The sequence below is a fragment of the Culex quinquefasciatus genome, chromosome 2 (genome assembly GCF_015732765.1).
Source record: "Culex quinquefasciatus strain JHB chromosome 2, VPISU_Cqui_1.0_pri_paternal, whole genome shotgun sequence".
Classification (NCBI taxonomy): Eukaryota; Metazoa; Arthropoda; class Insecta; order Diptera; family Culicidae; genus Culex; species Culex quinquefasciatus.
In genome coordinates this window covers 218,022,707-218,043,071 of record NC_051862.1, presented here as the reverse complement: position 1 = coordinate 218,043,071, position 20,365 = coordinate 218,022,707, and the positions used below count along the sequence as shown (strand labels likewise).

Here is a 20,365-nt window from a genome sequence, read left to right as displayed (position 1 = left end):
GCCCTAACGGCAGTGGTCGTCGTCGGAGAAATGATGGACTCTCTTCTGGGAAAGGTTGCTAGGCGAGGGATGAAGTGCTGCGTTTTTTTTTCGTGGGGGCTTCTGGGAATAGATGGGTGATTTCACAACCATTTTTAATTTTTAAACCAGTTTGTCAAGCATCTCTGAAACTGGTTTTTTCCCAACCGATTGGAAGAATTAACAGCTGCTGCCAACCAATAATTATATAAGCTTAAAACGAGGAGCGATTTGCGTGCGATGGCGCTAAAATTTCATGCCGGTTGCGAAATTAACACCGGGCTGTTCTCGTCAGTTTGGCCCAGTCGCAACGGGCTTGGCTGGGCCACAATTTATGACATTGGTGTTATTGAAATATAAATTCACGAGCAACAGCTCCCTTGGATATCGCGAGGATCGCCTCAGGGTGCAACTTAACCCTGTACTGTTCAAGTATTATTTAGAAGATTTAAATTTTACCATGTTCTGGGCTTATTTCAGTAGCTTTTGTTTTACGGAAATGTGTTCTCTATTTTTTGTCTGTTTTGTTTCTTTTTTTTTACATGTTTGTGTAAGCATTCGTCTCATAATTTGTTAAAATTATTTTAATGTATTAGATCCTTGCTTATTTTTTCATCTGTTGCCATTTTTTGAAGAAAAAAACGATTTCTTTTCATATTTTTGTTTTTTTTATTGGCATTCAAAATTTGATTTAAAGTTTTTGTCCCCATCGTTCAAAAATTTCCGGAAAAAAAATATTGGGCATCAAATAGGCACCTTCAGACGTAAGCATAGCAAAGCATATCATTAAGGGTCTGTAACACGCTGTAAGGGGTAAATTATCGTACACCCAGCAAAACCTTCAACAGAAATGCTCACGCAAGGTCACCCCACTCTTCACTCTTCCTCAGCTGGTATCGCTAATCTGCGATGCAACAGGAGTTGAAGACAATTGGAGAGAAATAATCAACACGGCGATGCCTTTCTGGAAACACCTCTGGAAATTCATTGTTATCAAGATTCCTGAATTAGATCATCTTGTAACATTTTAAAGTTACAATCCATGTAATCAGACTTTCGGCTCCTTAAAGATTATTCGATTGAGCCTAAATAAATAAACCAATTGAAAAAAGGGATAAATTAAATATTCCTAGACAATTTGATTGTTAAAATAGGGCACCTTCAAACTTTTTGCAAATTTTGAATTGTAGGACCATGCATCGGAAAAAATAAAAAATAATTAATTTGAAGGGGTTACAAACATGTAAATCGAGAAAAAACAAAGGTTGGTGTGAGTACAATTTAAATTTTATTTAGAATCTATTTTCAGGGCATTAAAATATACATTTTCATGTACACTCAACCCCCGGTGGTTGGTCACTTTTCGTTTGACACTTTTTTAGTTTGTACCCCGTTGGTTGGTCAAAGTCAAACTAAAAAGTGATGAACTGTCACTTTTTACACGGCGCTCACGGACACTATCAAAACAAACGTTTGGTAGTGTACGTGAAATCCATGTAAAAAGGGTGTCAAACTAAAAAGTGACCCCGTTCGTTTGACAACAGTTGGTGTCAAACCATCGGGGTTTGAGTGTATTCATATATTGCATGACAAAGGTCGATTTTCAAAAAAAAAATATTTAAAAAAAAGATAATTTTTTTTGTGTTTTAAAAAGTATATAAAAATTCGTCAGTTTTTGAGTTTTTGTATTTTTTTAAAAAGCAAAATTTTAAAATCAGGCTTCGTCATGCACACGGGATATGTCTTGGGAGTCTTCACCCCGAATTTCAGCCAATTTGGTCCATCCCATCTCGAGATATCGTGGCACACGTAAATCAACTCGGTATTTCGAGAAAAACGCTCAGAAAGTTTGACATTCCACTATGCGCACGGCAAAATGTTGAGCTTAAAATCGTCTCTAACTCAGTTTAATCATGTAATATCTTTTTGAAACTTACAGGAGTGATTGAAAATCATCTTTTTAGTGGATTCAATAAATTTGCTGTAATATGAAATTTTGTGATTTTCTACATGTATGTAACCCCTTAAGTCTCCAATATATTTTTCAAAAAGCTTGATATATATCTTAGCTTTTTTGACTGATAATTTTTAAAATAGCTTCAAAAAGATGAATGGATTCTTATAAAAATTAAAACAATATAATAAGAACTTTTCTGACATTTTTAGAAAGGCTACACAGCAAAAAATCCGATAGTAAAATCGCATGCAAAAGCGTGCACATCACCTTCGTCAAAAAAGACAATTAATATTACACACTGCATGTACAATTTTCGTAAACACAAGTCCTCACCATAAGTGAGGACTGGCGCCTTAGCCCGCTCGGCCATCAGACCGATGAAGATAGGGAAGGATAAACGCATATATCAGCTTGACATTTTGGTCAAGTAGGTTTCCCATACTGATGGGCTACATAAATCAGGGTGTTATATTACATAGAATTTCATAAAATATTTCAAAATTTATTTTACAACCAGGCCTTTTACACGCAGCTGGATTACTATTTTTTTAGCTGTGTACAGTTTTTTAAAGGCCCTACATAATATGAAATCATGCATCAACCACAATAGCTTAGAGGACCTTTTTCAAATAAAAACTCTAGAACTGTTCAAAGTTTAAATAATAGGAGAGCAGTTCTCTAGGATTTCGGTCATTCGATTTTTTTTTGTATTTTTTAATCCGACTGAAACTTTTTTGGTGCCTTCGGTATGCCCAAAGAAGCCATTTTGCATCATTAGTTTGTCCATATAATTTTCCATACAAATTCGGCAGCTGTCCATACAAAAATGATGTATGAAAATTCAAAAATCTGTATCTTTTGAAGGAATTTTTGATCGATTTGGTGTCTTCGGCAAAGTTGTAGGTATGGATACGGACTACACTGGAAAAAATAATACACGGTAAAAAAATTGGTGATTTTTTATTTAACTTTTATCACTAAAACTTGATTTACAAAAAACACTATTTTTAATTTTTTTATTTTTGATATGTTTTAGAAGGCATAAAATGCCAACTTTTCAGAAATTTCAGGTTGTGCAAAAATCACTGACCGAGTTATGAATTTTTAATCAATACTGATTTTTCAAAAATCGAAATTTTGGTCGTAAAATTTTTCAACTTCATTTTTCGATGTAAAATCAAATTTGCAATCAAAAAGAACTCTACTGAAATTTTGATAAAGTGCACCGTTTTCAAGTTATAGCCATATTTAAGTGACTTTTTGAAAATAGTCGCAGTTTTCATTTTTAAATTAGTGCACATGTTTGCCCAGTTTTGAAAAAATATTTTTGAAAAGCTGAGAAAATTCTCTATATTTTGCTTATTTGGACTTTGCTGATACGACCTTTAGTTGCTGAGATATTGCAATGCAAAGGTTTAAAAACAGGAAAATTGATGTTTTCTAAGTTTCACCCAAACAACCCACCATTTTCTATCGTCAATATCTCAGCAACTAATGGTCCGATTTTCAATGTTAATATATGAAACATTTGTGAAATTTTCCGATCTCTTCGAAAAATATTTTGGAATTTTCAAATCAAGACTAACATTTCACAAAGGCCAAACATTCAATATTACGCCCTTTTAAAATGTTTGTCTTGATTTGAAAATTCCAAAATATTTTTTCGAAAAGATCGGGAAATTTCACAATTGTTTCATATATTAAGATTGAAAATCGGACCATTAGTTGCTGAGATATTGACGATAGAAAATGGTGGGTTGTTTGGGTGAAACTTAGAAAACATCAATTTTCCTGTTTTTAAACCTTTGCATTGCAATATCTCAGCAACTAAAGGTCGTATCAACATAGTCCGAATAAGCAAAATATAGAGAATTTTCTCAGCTTTTCAAAAATATTTTTTCAAAACTGGGCAAACATGTGCACTAATTTAAAAATGAAAACTGCGACTATTTTCAAAAAGTCACTTAAATATGGCTATAACTTGAAAACGGTGCACTTTATCAAAATTTCAGTAGAGTACTTTTGATTGCAAATTTGATTTTACATCGAAAATGAAGTTGAAAAATTTTACGACCAAAATTTCGATTTTTGAAAAATCAGTATTGATTAAAAATTCATAACTCGGTCAGTGATTTTTGCACAACCTGAAATTTCTGAAAAGTTGGCATTTTATGTCTTCTAAAACATATCAAAAATAAAAAAATTAAAAATAGTGTTTTTTGTAAATCAAGTTTTAGTGATAAAAGTTAAATAAAAAATCACCAAATTTTTTTACCGTGTATTATTTTTTCCAGTGTAGTCCGTATCCATACCTACAACTTTGCCGAAGACACCAAATCGATCAAAAATTCCTTCAAAAGATACAGATTTTGAATTTTCATACATCATTTTTGTATGGACAGCTGCCGAATTTGTATGGAAAATTATATGGACAAACTAATGATGCAAAATGGCTTCTTTGGGCATACCGAAGGCACCAAAAAAGTTTCAGCCGGATTAAAAAAAAAAAAATTAAAATTGAAGAAAAAAGACCGATTTCGTAGAGAATTGCTCAGGACTAAAGCAAGTAGGTTACAAATTAGGAGTGATCTGATTCAAGAATTTATTTACAGTAAAAAATAATGAACTTTTTTTAATGGTCAATTTGTCCTTCATTATTAAGCTTAGCTTATTTTTTATAATTTTACTTTTTTAGATGGTGATAAGCAATGCAATGCAACAAGTCTGGTAGAGAGTTAACTCAGACGCCTTCTCGATAGATATAAACCCGTACCAAATTTTTCCCCGGAAAAAGCTGAATTTTAGAAGTTTGGTTGAATATTAACTCTTTTGAGAAAATTAACCTAAAAATATATAATCAACAGAAACATATTTTCTCCAGTTTCTGATGTTGCTGATCTGTCACCATTGCCATCATTTTTTTGACTAGTTGATATCAACCTTGAGTTATAAATGGAGTACTGGTCAAATTCTATTGCCTCAACAGTGTTTTATGTTTTAGTAGTCTTTGTATTTACGATTTTTTAACTGATCGTTTTTTAATACATTTATTTACTTGAATTATGATATAAATCTTTACAGTTTTCTTAATAAAATTATTTAAATTGAATTGGATTTGAAGCTACATTTGTTTGTTTTTATTTCATTTTAAATTAACTTTTTTACACTCCGAACATTTCTTTGTCTTTCTTGTAATTTGAGCTCAAATTTTTCACTTGAGTCACATGATTTTTTATTTATTTCATTTTTTAGCTAATTGGTTATTTAATTGTATTGTAGGTAGCTCTTAACATAACTGTAATGAAACAAAATTATTTGTCTGTGTTTTCGAGACACCTTAGTTCCTTTTGATTTCTATTTGTTCCAGCTGTGTCATTTATGTTCTATTATTAACATGTCCTGTTTCTAACACCCCAGCATTTCACGTCTAATTTTTCCAACCTTCTTCTAAATTTTACACTTCTCATCACATAAAGAACTATCAACACCAATTTGCCTCCAAGAACCTCCAAAAAACTAATCAAATATCAAGCGCAGCAACTTGACGCAATCCATTTACCCTCGCATATAAAAGTTTAAATGCCACCGGGAAGGTCGCCGCACAGTTTATCATTTTTGCGCGCGCTTTCAGCACAGTTCATCACTTGTAACTTAAGGAAGCACCATAAATCAAACTTTAAATGTCAGACGACCTGGTTGGTGGCACGTGCCAGGCGTGCCTTCGTCGTGTCTGTTTTCTACCGTTTTTAGGTGTTTTGTTGGCGAATTTTTGAAAAGGTTTGCTATTGCGATAATAGGAAAATATTTTCTCAACTTCAACTCGGCAGTGCCGGATCGTGCCATAATTGAAACCACACCACAAGTGCTGTCACGCGTGTGTGTGTGTTTTCCCCCTAACTCAATTAGGATTTTGATTAATCAAGCTTGAACCCCCAGCTGAAAGTGCAACCCAGGCCGGCTTGCAACAACATATATTACGCATTATCAGTGATGAAAGCTGGAGTCTGCACTTGGAGAAGCAGCAGCTGGTGCCAAAGACGATGATTTTTATACAGTGAAAATTTTTGTTTTTTCTTTGGAAAAAGTTAAAAACTTTTTTCAATTTAAATTTAAATTTTGCAAATATTTTTTTAAGCTAGTTTTAACTATATTTTTTTTACAGTGCACTAACTATCAGTTTAATCACTTTCCATTCGGTCGATTGTTGGGGGAGGAGCGCACCATAAAGACATTAAGTCTTGTTAACTGCTCTCTTCGCACAAACACACACACACGCGGAGGAAAATTAAACTAGCTGAAGGTGGCTTTACGACCGGGGGGATAAACTGTGTGAGCCAGCTGATAGTGACTGGCGATGGGATAATTTCCCACGTTGCAGACAAGTTTCCAATAATGTGGCTTGTAATTGTTTGGAACGATGCGGTTATTGGCTTTTGCGTAATTGTGAAGCGAACGCAAATTAGCTTCGATTACAATTTATTCTGCAAAAAGTTAATCCCAAATTTCTAGTTAAAAAAACGATTTCTTCAAACTATTCAGAAATGTAATTTGAAAATTCACTGTCAATAACTTTCTACAAACTTTAACAACGAAATTCCTTACACAATGAGATGCAAACCGAAACAATTTACCACCAATCAGCAAAGCAGTGATTTTCCTTGAACCCACTTCTGCCTGCAAAGAAACCCATTTTGCAGCTCGCCTTCATTAGCCTACATTTTTTCAAACGACCAATTTCCAGCCAATTATTCGACCTTCCCACGTGCAATGACAAAATCCAGCGCGCGCGCGAAGGTGAGGAAAAGTAGTCAGTAATTATACGTGCATTTTGTAACGCTCTCTCCATCCCACTATCAATGGACTCCTGTAAAGCACTCTTTTCACTGCTAACTTGCATTCATACACTGAAAAAAATAATGATGGTAATATTCATCAGGAAATGGTGACAGATTTTGTGTCAAAAAAAAATGATTAATTTTACCTCAGAAAAGGATGAATTTTCATCAGTTTTTGATGAATATTCATCATGTTCACAAAATTACACATTTTTTATGTAATATTACTCAAAAATAGAGGTAATATTCAACCTACCAAATATTCAACATTCCAAAATTCAACTTTTTTTTCCTGTGTAACAGTTAAAAAATATTTTTGAAAATTAATGTGTTTTCACAAAACTCTTACCATTATTTATACGTTCAAAAACCGATATATTTAAGCAACGTTTAACTCAAGGTTTGATGTCTTCAAAAATTTAAGTTAATCACAAAATTTAGAATTATTTTAACTGTGCATTGCAGCTCAAAAAGTTAGAGAAGCAAATCCCAACACCTGGATCAGTGATCACCTCTCGGAAGCGAAATAAGCAGCAGCAGCAGCAGTAAAAAACCCGCTAAAATGAGGTTCCCCTCGTAAGAATGCTATCTTAATGACAGCCGGGTGTCATTTCGCCAAAGTGGCCAATTTCGAAGAGAGAGGAGAGAAATCACTGACATGAATGGAGGCCATAGGAAGGAACACAAAGACTTTGACCCGCTTTGTTCGTCGTCGCTGGTTGCAATTTTAATGAATGCAATCTTGAGCGTAAATTTTGATTGGCGCACAAAAATATGCCACTAATTGAAGCTTACTTGAGTTCGAACGAAAACAACTTGAGCGTCAATTAGACGCTGTGTGTGACGGTGGGTGGCGCAAAAACAGCTGACCAGCTCCAAAAACAAACGTTGATTTTGTTTACTTTGGAATGCAGCTGGAGATTCCAGAATTGAGATTAATTGGAGTGATTGAATATGCGAGAAGTGCAATGCTTAGGATTGATGGTTTGGGTTGTCCAAAAATGTGAATTTTGTTTTGATATTTCAAAAGTTTTAGTTTGAATTTTCAAAAGTTGCATCGAAATTTAAACATTTTATAACTTAGATTATCGCTAAATCAAAAAAAAATTACTTTTGAACAATTGGGTCCTAAAATTAAGCTTACATTTGTGATACTATCGTTCACAACGTACAATGATCCTTTGAACGATCGCAAAGGATTTAAAATGGATTTTTAAATCATTTTTTTTAATTAACTTCACGGCCCATCTTGACAGAAAAGGTCCTACTTGATAGCTCGTTCCAAGGGGACCATAGTTGATCCATTGATAAAATGTTGTCTTGCCAATATATATTTTTTTTTTTTGAAAAAAAAAGTGATCAGAAATGTATATTTTTTTACCGTTGTACATTCAAATTTTACATAGGGCTTTAGTACCCAATTGACAAGGAAACTTTCCTATTTTGAACATTTTTATTAATTTTAATAGAATACACGGTTTTCAAGAAATGGTTACTAAAAGTTTGATTTTAACCAAATTTTAACTAAAAATTTGCAGTTTTACCATCCTTGAATGAATACGCCACTTCCTGATTTCTGAAAATATTTTTTAGAAAGGTTCATAGAATTTCGTCTAAGAACATTAAATATTGGATGTTTTCGAACAAATATTTTGAATATTTTGGATTCAAGTCTAACATTTCAAAAGGGCGGTATATTTAATATGTGACCCTTTCAACTCTTGTCTTGAATTCGACATTTAAAAAAATATGTTTTTTTTTTAAAGATGAGCAGTTCCCTCGAATTTCGGTCATTTGATTTTTTTTTGTATTTTTTAATCCGACTGAAACTTTTTTGGTGCCTTCGGTATGCCCAAAGAAGCCATTTTGCATCATTAATTCATCCATATGATTTTCCATACAAATTTGGCAGCTGTACATACAAAAATGATATAGGAAAATTCAAAAATCTGTATCATTTGAAGTATTTTTTTATCGATTTGGTGTCTTCGGCAAAGTTGTAGGTATGGATAAAGACTACACTGAAAAAATGATACACGGTAAAAAAAAATGGTGATTTTTTATTTAACTTTTTGTCACTAAAACTTGATTTGCAAAAAAACACTATTTTTTTAGAGGAAATCAAATGCCAACTTTTCAGAAATTTTCAGGTTGTGCAAAAAATCTTTGAGCGAGTTATGAATTTTTGAATCAATACTGATCAAATTTGCAATCAAAAAGTACTTAAGTGAAATTTTGATAAAGTGCACCGTTTTCAAGTTTAATCCATTTTTAGGTGACTTTTCAATATTACGCCCTTTTAAAATGTTAGTCTTGGTTTTAAAATTTTGAAAATATTTGTTTCGAAAAGATCGAAAAATTTCATGAATATTTAATAGTTTAACATTGAAAATAGGACCATTAGTTGCTGAGATATCGACATTACAAAATGGTGTGTTGTTTGGGTGGAAATTAGAAAACATCAATTTTCATGTTTTTAAACCTTTGCATGGTAATATCTCAGCAACTAAGGGTCGTATGAACAAAGTTCAAGAATGCAAAATATAAAGAATTTTCTAAGCTTTTCAAAAATATTTTTTTCAAAGTTGGGCAAACATGTGCACTAATTTCAAAAAATGAAAAACTGCGACTATTTTCAAAAAAGTCACCTAAATATGGATTTAACTTGAAAACGGTGCACTTTATCAAAATTTCACTGAAGTACTTTTTGATTGCAAATTTGATTTTACATCGAAAAATGAAGTTGAAATATTTTTGCGACCAATTTTTCGATTTGTTTAAAAAATCAGTATTGATTCAAAAATTTATAATTCGCTCAAAGATTTTTTGCACAATCTGAAAATTTCTGAAAAGTTGGCATTTGATGTCCTCTAAAACATATCAAAAAATAAAAAAATTGAAAATAGTGTTTTTTTGCAAATCAAGTTGTAGTGAAAAAAAGTTAAATAAAAAATCACCAATTTTTTTTAACCGTGTATCATTTTTTTTCAGTGTAGTCCATATCCATACCTACAACTTTGCCGAAGACACCAAATCGATCAAAAAATTCCTTCAAAAGATACAGATTTTTGAATTTTATACATCATTTTTGTATGGCCAGCTGCCAAATTTGTATGGAAAATTATATGAACATACCGAAGGCACCAGAAAAGTTTCAGTTGGATTAAAAAATACAAAAATTAAAATTAAAGAAAAAATACCGATTTCGTAGAGAACTGCTCAGATCAGAAAATTCAGAAATCGATGTCTCTGTATATGACTGGAGGCTGTTTGGGTAAGACTTTAAAAAATTCAATTTTCCAGTTCGTTTTTCTTAGCAATCATAGGTTCAACCTCAATGTTTTTTAAGGTGAAATTTCAGGAAATTTTATGAACTTTTCGAAAAAAGAAATCTAAAAACTCATAGACACTTTTTATAAATATAAAAGCTGATATATTTTTATTAATTTAAATACTAGCGGTTAAATCTCAAAAACAAAACAGTTTATCGAGTCTTCTGTTAGGTGCATTTCGATTGCAAATTCGATCCTCCGATTCTAAAAATTTTGTAAGATTTCTTTTGTTTCGAAAAATCATAACTTGGCGCAACATTTATGCCCGTCAAAGCTGCTGGTTTTTGTCTTCTAAAACATATAAAAAAATTCAAGAAATAAAAAAAAAACGTATTTTGGGAAATTCTTTTTTATAAAAAAAAAAAACAATTGAATACTACAATGAAGTAATTTTTGAATCTCAATGATTTAATAAAAAAAATCGTTTGTTTTAAATTATTTCTGATTTGTGGTCACATATATTTATGATTTAAACTAATTTGGAAATTATAAATCCTAGATGGTGGCCAAAATGGTTAAGTTAAAATGTTGAGAAACATGCTATTAGCCGCTCAAATTTGTCTCAAATGGAGTCGCAGAATTCGAGTTAGATGTTAAAGTAAGGAAATAAAAAATACAAAAAGAAATGTTATTGATCATCCAAACTTTCTAAGAAACCTTTTGATAATTGAGCCTGCATTGTATTTTAAAACGAGTACAAATATGCAATAAAAATTGATATAGACGCAGAAAATGCGTTTTAAACCGTTTTCATTTGATTGAAAGCTGATTTCCATCGACATTAAATGTTTTCAGTGTCGATTGACAGTCGATTGTTTATGTTTTTTTTCAATTAAATATAAATTTTCAGCAATGATCGTTGATTTGTTCTGTTTTTTTTTTTTTTTTTTTTGCAAATGTCGGGTATGAAGGGGGAAAACAAAAATAATATAGAATATCTCCGACCTAAACTTAAAAAAGTGTCCAAAATCAAAATTATTTTTAAAATAATATTTTAAATACAATTTCAGCTTTAAGGGTGCACAGCAACCAAGGAAGTTGTTGTCTTCTTATTCTAAAATTGTTGAACTTACGGACCCAATCCTAAAATAATTTGATTATAAAAATTGACAAATTTTGTTGTAAATCGTTATGGAAATAGTAGCTTAGGGCATGAATACAAAAATATATCGATAGTTCCCATAGTTTGAAGATACTAAAATGACTGTAACAATAATCTGGGTGTAAAAGCTTTGGTTGATGTGCACCGTTAAATCTTTAAAAAAATTGGATCTAGAAACTTTTTAAAAATTTTTATACATCCAGCCTCAATTAGTTAATGTTTCTTATTTCATATCCTAAATAAGCATTTTCGAAAAAACCGTATTGATAAGAAAATCAGTCTTTTAATAAAATATTTTTCGAATAGTTTCATAGCACCTTATAAAGACAGTTAATTACAAAAAAAAAATGCTAGAAAAAATGTACTAGCAAAAGCGTACGGAATCGTTCATTATTTGCACACAAACGGGCACATTTCCGTCAATAGTTATTATAAAATTAACAAAAACAAAAATTGATGCAAAAAATGGATTTAATTTAAAAAGTAATTTCAAAACATTGTGTGTCAGCATTTCGGTCAAACGTTTTCTCATTTTTATCCAACAACTCGCCCACAAATGGAGAAGCGCTGTCCCAGGCCCCCACAAAACCCGAAACCCAACAAACAAACAAACTCATCGGACCCCCATCAGTTGGATAAACACCAAATAAACACACTTCTTGGTCGCCATCGACACACGATGCTCTGTCAAAACATTCAGCACGACCGCACACAGGCCGCAATCAATTTGGTTTGTTGAATTAAGTCTAAGCCTGCTTGGTTTGCCTGCCTGCATTGCTGGTGTGCAATTAGTGATTAATTAAATTTTCTTTGAAGAGGCCATTTCGCCTCGCACCAATTCACGAGAAGGAATCTCAAGTGTCTCTCTCTCGCTTGTCCAAACAAGTAAAAAGTTTCTGCAAACTCATCTCGTAACGAGTCTGGCCCAGATTCTTCAAACTTCGAGCATTTGCCAAATTCCACACGATTCGATTCTGTTGATCGACTGCCAATTTTTTATTAGTCTAGTGGCGCCAGCGCCACACTGAAACAAATTTACCCGTGCTCTTCATCGGGGTAATCCAACCCATCCTCCTACGCCGCATTTTGTGACACACTCGACAAATATGTTAAATTTGAAAATAAACTGCACCCCGAGGAAAAAAAACCATTGCGTTAGCAAGTGGTTTTCGTGAAATTGTTGTGCACGGTGGAAAAAAACAATACGTTTTTGGTGGTCAGTGGTTTAACCACAGTTCGACGCTTCGTTTGATTGGATTATTTTTAAAAACTCGCGCGTTTGGTCACACGCGAATTAATTCTGGGGTGGCAAATTGGGAACAATAAACACGTGCACAGTTTTGCATTTCACCAATAGAGAGTTATTTTTCAATGTCTTTTTTCAGCAGCATTGCAGCGTTGCATTCCGGAAATAATTGAAAGCGGGTCCCGATTTTCCCTCCGGTTGACCAGCCACCGCGCACACGTGGTCGCTCACACGTGGCCGGTTCTGGTTTGTCTGGTCTGGCTGGTCGACATCTGCTTTCTATTTAGGACTATCCTGCTAGTTGGTGGTGGTTAAAACAATAGCTGGGTGATCCTGGGAGTGAGGAGGAAGGGTTCAAATTGTTGACGAGCTTTTCACCGCGCGATTCATTGAACTATTGAACTGATCCGGAAGGGAAGTGTGCTGGGAGGTTGGTGTGAATTGCAGTTTTGGATTGCCGGAAATGTTAGTGGCTTTGTCTTTGATGATTTGCAAATTGAATTCCATTGAAATGGTGAGAGCGTTCAAGTGGAGATCAATGAAAATATATGTTGGGTATTTGTTTGTTATTTTTATATTAGATGAAATTTTGAATCTTCGCTGTTAATTGTCTAAAATCACTAAAATTCATCGCTTTATAAGCAAGGCCCTCTTTGTCACTAACTTAAGATTTATGCATTTATTATTTAAACCTTATAATCTGCGATGCATACTTTAAGATAAACCGCAATTAGTTACGAGCCTAATTGGCACATTTAGTTGTTCAAATGGTCTCCCATTAAAGAAACCCACGTTAAAATCTGAAAAAGACACCGCGCGCACGATCAAAGATCAACCAAAGTCAGAATCCAAGGTATTGCAACTCTTTTGTGCTGTTGCATTATGGATCGACGTATCGATCGATGTCAGGAAAGGCCACGCAAAGAATCGATCATAATAATTTGATTGCACATTTAAAGTAATGATACATAATGACACGTTAGTGTTAGCTGGGTCGCGCACGAGAGAGGTATACCAAAAATGAAATCTTTTTTTTTCCCTCACAACAAAACGTGAGAAAGTTAGGGTGGCACTCCCCTGAACACGCGCACCAGGTATGACGGCGATACATTTTGATCAGGTTGATCGCCATGTCGGGACGCGAAACGAATTTACGATGATTTGTAGACGATGGCGGGGCTTCGATTAAGTGATTTTGGACTTTAAAAGGTACAGATAGAAAAGATAGAATCGGCGAACGTGAGGCAACTTGCTAAATCGACCAACCAACTCGGGGTTTGGTATTTAAGAAGTGAACACATATCGTTAGTTGGGTGGGGAGAACTATGATTTTCCAAATTGTTATGGATGTATAAACGCGCAATTAAGTTGATTGCTTTGTGCGGGGTCTTGTCTCTTCTTGACCTGGGTGTAGAACGGATTTGTTGCGAACACGAAACATAAAATTTGTTCGATGAATTGAGAAATTTCTCACGTTTTGGGTTTGGTTTTCGGTTTGTGGGTCATGCTTGTAATGTCAAGATTTATGAAAGATTTTTTTTGTATTCATCATAGAATTGAAACATAAAAAAACTAAAAACTAAAAACTAAAAACTGAAAACTAAAAACTAAAAACTAAAAACTTAAAACTAAAAACTAAAAACTAAAAACTAAAAACTAAAAACTAAAAACTAAAAACTAAAAACTAAAATCTAAAAACTAAAAACTAAAAACTAAAAACTAAAAACTAAAAACTAAAAACTAAAAACTAAAAACTAAAAACTAAAAACTAAAAACTAAAAACTAAAAACTAAAAACTAAAAACTAAAAACTAAAAACTAAAAACTAAAAACTAAAAACTAAAAACTAAAACTAAAAACTAAAAACTAAAAACTAAAACTAAAAACTAAAAACTAAAAACTAAAAACTAAAAACTAAAAACTAAAACTAAAAACTAAAAACTAAAAACTAAAAACTAAAAACTAAAACTAAAACTAAAAACTAAAAACTAAAAACTAAAAACTAAAAACTAAAAACTAAAAACTAAAAACTAAAAACTAAAAACTAAAAACTAAAAACTAAAAACTAAAAACTAAAAACTAAAAACTAAAAACTAAAAACTAAAAACTAAAACTAAAAACTAAAAACTAAAAACTAAAAACTAAAAACTAAAAACTAAAAACTAAAAACTAAAAACTAAAAACTAAAAACTAAAACTAAAAACTAAAACTAAAAACTAAAAACTAAAAACTAAAAACTAAAAACTAAAACTAAAAACTAAAAACTAAAAACTAAAACTAAAACTAAAAACTAAAAACTAAAAACTAAAAACTAAAAACTAAAAACTAAAAACTAAAACTAAAAACTAAAAACTAAAAACTAAAACTAAAAACTAAAAACTAAAAACTAAAAACTAAAAACTAAAACTAAAAACTAAAAACTAAAAACTAAAAACTAAAAACTAAAAACTAAAAACTAAAAACTAAAAACTAAAAACTAAAACTAAAAACTAAAAACTAAAAACTAAAAACTAAAAACTAAAAACTAAAAACTAAAAACTAAAAACTAAAAACTAAAAACTAAAAACTAAAAACTAAAAACTAAAAACTAAAAACTAAAAACTAAAAACTAAAAACTAAAAACTAAAAACTAAAAACTAAAAACTAAAAACTAAAAACTAAAAACTAAAAACTAAAAACTAAAAACTAAAAACTAAAAACTAAAAACTAAAAACTAAAAACTAAAAACTAAAAACTAAAAACTAAAAACTAAAAACTAAAAACTAAAAACTAAAAACTAAAAACTAAAAACTAAAAACTAAAACTAAAAACTAAAAACTAAAAACTAAAAACTAAAAACTAAAAACTAAAAACTAAAAACTAAAAACTAAAAACTAAAAACTAAAACTAAAAACTAAAAACTAAAAACTAAAAACTAAAAACTAAAAACTAAAAACTAAAAACTAAAAACTAAAAACTAAAAACTAAAAACTAAAAACTAAAACTAAAAACTAAAAACTAAAAACTAAAAACTAAAAACTAAAAACTAAAACTAAAAACTAAAAACTAAAAACTAAAAACTAAAAACTAAAAACTAAAAACTAAAAACTAAAAACTAAAACTAAAAACTAAAACTAAAAACTAAAAACTAAAAACTAAAAACTAAAAACTAAAAACTAAAAACTAAAAACTAAAAACTAAAAACTAAAAACTAAAAACTAAAAACTAAAAACTAAAAACTAAAACTAAAAACTAAAAACTAAAAACTAAAAACTAAAAACTAAAAACTAAAAACTAAAACTAAAAACTAAAAACTAAAAACTAAAAACTAAAAACTAAAAACTAAAAACTAAAAACTAAAAACTAAAAACTAAAAACTAAAAAAAACTAAAAACTAAAAACTAAAAACTAAAAACTAAAAACTAAAAACTAAAAACTAAAAACTAAAAACTAAAAACTAAAAACTAAAAACTAAAAACTAAAAACTAAAAACTAAAAACTAAAAACTAAAAACTAAAAACTAAAAACTAAAAACTAAAAACTAAAAACTAAAAACTAAAAACTAAAAACTAAAAACTAAAAACTAAAAACTAAAAACTAAAAACTAAAAACTAAAAACTAAAAACTAAAAACTAAAAACTAAAAACTAAAAACTAAAAACTAAAAACTAAAACTAAAAACTAAAAACTAAAAACTAAAAACTAAAAACTTAAAACTAAAAACTAAAAACTAAAACTAAAAACTAAAAACTAAAACTAAAAACTTAAAACTAAAAACTAAAAACTAAAAACTAAAACTAAAAACTAAAAACTAAAAACTAAAAACTAAAAACTAAAAACTAAAAACTAAAAACTAAAAACTAAAAACTAAAAACTAAAAACTAAAAACTAAAAACTAAAAACTAAAAACTAAAAACTAAAAACTAAAAACTAAAAACTAAAAACTAAAAACTAAAAACTAAAAACTAAAAACTAAAAACTAAAAACTAAAAACTAAAAACTAAAAACTAAAAACTAAAAACTAAAAACTAAAAACTAAAACCGAGAAAAACGAGAAAAACGAGAAAAACGAGAAAAACGAGAAAAACGAGAAAAACAATAAAAACAAGAAAAACGAGAAAAACGAGAAAAACGAGAAAAACGAGAAAAACGAGAAAAAACGAGAAAAACGAAAAAAAAAAACGAAAAAAAACTAGAAAAACTAGAAAAACAAGAACTTCCCGTACAATAACACTTTTGTGATGAATTTTTTAAAATATGTTCTTGCTTAACACTCAAACGCTCGGGTAGTCATTTGACCCCTATTTTTTTTCTTAAAAATCTCATAACTTTTGATAGAATTGACCAATTTGGATGCTTCCGGGTGCAAAAGATCCAGATTTGTCTATATTTTCAACTGTCAGACGGAGGACAAATGTGGTCCATTTTACCGGAGATATTCCGGATTCTGTTGTACCTCGGCCCTCCTAAATGGATATTTGGCCAATATAATAAAAACTTTTCAACAGAATAAAATCGGAAATGATGCAAAACTTCAAGGAATCATCCTAAAACATCATCCTGCATAGATACATGACATGCTGAAGACCTTCGGGCACCGGAACAGGTTCTATCCGGAAACGGTTCACTGAGCTGATGTCAATTGTTGACCAACTGGAACCGGCTCTGCTGCCCCGTAGGACTTAACCATGTCAATTATTTTTGCAGGATGATGTATTAGGATGATGCCTTGTAGTTTTGCATCATTTCCGAAATTTTTCTGTTGAAAAGTTTTTATTATATTGGCCAAATACCCATATAGGAGGGCCGAGGCCGGAATATCTCCGGTAAAATGGACCACATTCCTCCATCTGGCAGTTCAAAATATAGACCAATCTGGATCTTTTGCAACCGAAAGCATCCAAATTGGTCAATTCTATCAAAAGTTATGGGATTTCTAAGAAAAAAAATAGGGGTCAAATGACTACCCGAGCGTTTGAGTGTTAATTTTACTTTTATGCAGTAAATCACCAAAAACGTCAGCAAACTGCTGACCTATCGTGATTTTACGCTTCCAAAAACGCTGCAGTACTCCCTCTCTTCCATCCGAAAACTACTCCTTCTCACTTTTAATTAAAAAGTTGCCCTGTTTCGGAAATGTTTTAATTGATAAAATTCTTCGCGAAAGCGCGAGCACGTTCGCAGTTTTAAGGTGCAACATAGTGTTTCTTTCCCTGACTTCGGAACAAGAACAAAAAGTGCCGGGTCTCATTTTTTTGTCAGTTTTTGTTTAGCGTGTAATTTTAGCGCAAACTTTTCCCTCTCCCCTCCTCTCTTCGAGAACCATGTTGTCAACTTTGTTGGAGTTTGCCGAAGGGATTATGGAAGCAATTACCACTCTACTGCCAAGACTTGCGCAACTCAAGTTGCGCTTCTTCTTTTTGTTCATTTTATTCTGAAAAGGGAAAAGTTAATTTAATTAATTCGTTTATTTAAGCAGCTGTGTTGCACTGCGAGTCGTTGCATTTCTGGCAAGACTTGTCTTCTAGACAACGAAGTAGTAGGCCCTGCCCGCTGACGGAACGAAAGCGAAAGTCTTGAGCTCTGGCTTGTGACAGATGAACACCAGCGCACCAGAAGTGTCGAGGTCCGCAAAAGGTTGAATCCGTTGAAATTTGAAGATGACGGATGGAGGGGGAAGTGGTGCCAGTTGCTGGGATTTTTTTTACACTCTGTAGAACTGTGAAAAAAGAGGGTTGGCAAATCAACCGAATATTTAGTCTGTCAAACTCTTTAGGAAATTATAATTGGCAACACTGCAGTTTGGAATTTTTCCACGCATGCTCGAAAGTTGTGTGCAGTCAATCTTAATTTGCAGTGAATTTCGAGCTTGATTGATCGCAGTAACCCGGGACTGGCACAGTTCATCTGCCTGCTTAATTGTCAGAGCACATGTGATTGCTGCAAAGTTGTGTAAATTGTTGGGATAATTAAACTTCTTGCAGCTGTCGGCGGCCCTCGAACCTTTTTTTTGCAGCACAAGTGGCAGTCTTAAATTATTTACGCTATTTCCCGCCGAGTGAAAGTGAAAGCATAACCTTGAAGTCCAAACAGAGTGCCGCAACCGTCTAGACTTTCACCCGTTGCTGCTTTTTTAGTGCAAATAGAATAAACTTCAAATAAAATTTCAACCCATTCCCTTCGTTTTTTTTCGTCGTTGCCAAAAAATGTGCAACATTCCACTATTTATTTAGTCATGCATGTGTTGTTGTCCGCTTATTTATCCATTCTGGTGGCAAGCCTCTCCCAGCAAGCCACGTTTTCCGGACACACACTTTCAGCAATGTCCTCGCAACGTCCCATAGCCTACTACTACTCAACAACTAATCTGTGTATTTTTTCCCCCTTTCTCTCTCTATCCCAATTTTTTGCAGTGATTTACGCCCGACGTCGCTGGAGAAAAGCCAGGAGATTTGTCGTCTGCGGATCTACGAGGTGTACGCCTGGGGCGTCCCGTTCGTCATTGCCGGCGTCGCGGCCATTCTGGACAACCTGCCGGACACCGTCTATCTGAGGCCCCGGTTTGGCGAGCGGACGTGCTGGTTTTATGGTGAGTTCATTTTTTTCGTTAAAGGGTTTTGTGATTTATTTTTAAAACGATGTTGATGTTTAGAACTAAGAGTTATACTTCAACAACTAATCGTTGAATGTGTATTCGTTTTAAAAAAATAAAATTATTTCAAAAAATCAACAATGGGAATACGATGACTTAATTTCACCCAAGCCATTTGTTACTAAGTTATTTATGAGAATTTTGTTTTGTAATATTTGATTTATGCCAAAATACTGATTAACAAACAATTTTTACAGTACTTTATTATCTTCACTTGTCAGATTACGGTTTAGTGCCACTGTTTTGAAAAAAAATATTTCAGTGATAAATTGTTTAAAGATTTCAAATTTGAATTTTAAGTTTGGGACCATCCATAAACCACGTGGGCACTTTTTCGTAATTTCAAAAAAATGAAATAATTCAAAAAATAATTCCCTAACAAATATTTTTGAAAAAATGAGAAAATTTCCTGTATTTTTTTCTTTGGAATTTTGGAGAATGGGTAATTCGTTTTTTTATACAGCCTCAAAAAGAATTTGAATCGATGAAAATGAATTTCTCGAAGCAACATCATGATTCGAAATCCAGATACTTAGTAGCATATCATTTTTGTTATAGCTGGCAAAAAATCATGTAATAAGTTGGAAATGTAGAAACATCATCAGGATGTAGTATAAACAGTTAGTTTTAAGAAAATGTATGCAAAATAGGTATTTTCTAACAATTTCTATCAGAATTTTAAAATTAAAATGACTTGTTGTGCTTCGAATCCCGGACACTCATAAAAGCTGATTCGAAATCCGGACACTTTTGCTTCGAATTCCGGACACTCGATTTTATTTATGAATCGCACAAATTTGGACTGAAATGTTAGTGAATGGCATTCTTTAGGTCTCAAATAAGCTGTAAACATCAAAACAATCGATAGTTTAAATAAAAATTTGCTAGAATTTAAGGAAATCGAAACCATAAATTTCGGTGCTTCGAACGCCTATGAAATATTTCTTGTGAAATGTTTCGTATTTTTGGTAAACTTATAATTTTATTGTAATTAAATGTTTTGGCATTAACTACAGCGTTCAAACAAACTTTAAAAGAAATTTGATATTGGAATGCATCAAATAACACAGTTTTGACATTCATAATGCGAACTTATATCCAAATAATTGATAAAACAAGATGAAGTATCCGGGTTTCGAAGCGTCTGGGAATTCGAATCATGACATTATCACCTTATTAGTCTGATATTTTTTACATACGATATCTCGGAAACTTTTGGTCAAATTTTTGATGTAAAAAAAAAGTT

At 31.8% G+C, this 20,365-nt stretch overlaps 1 protein-coding gene across 4 annotated transcripts in view; it reads left to right on the top strand.

Moving 5' to 3' along the window:
* Positions 1 to 20,365, top strand: part of LOC6053464 (probable G-protein coupled receptor Mth-like 1) — a 234,845-nt gene that overhangs the window by 203,666 nt on the left and 10,814 nt on the right. For all 4 annotated transcript variants that reach the window (XM_038251412.1, XM_038251414.1, XM_038251411.1 and 1 more), the window contains exon 5: positions 18,881 to 19,056. In XM_038251412.1, the coding sequence (XP_038107340.1) occupies positions 18,881 to 19,056 (176 nt within the window). The remainder of the gene's footprint in view (positions 1 to 18,880; positions 19,057 to 20,365) is intronic.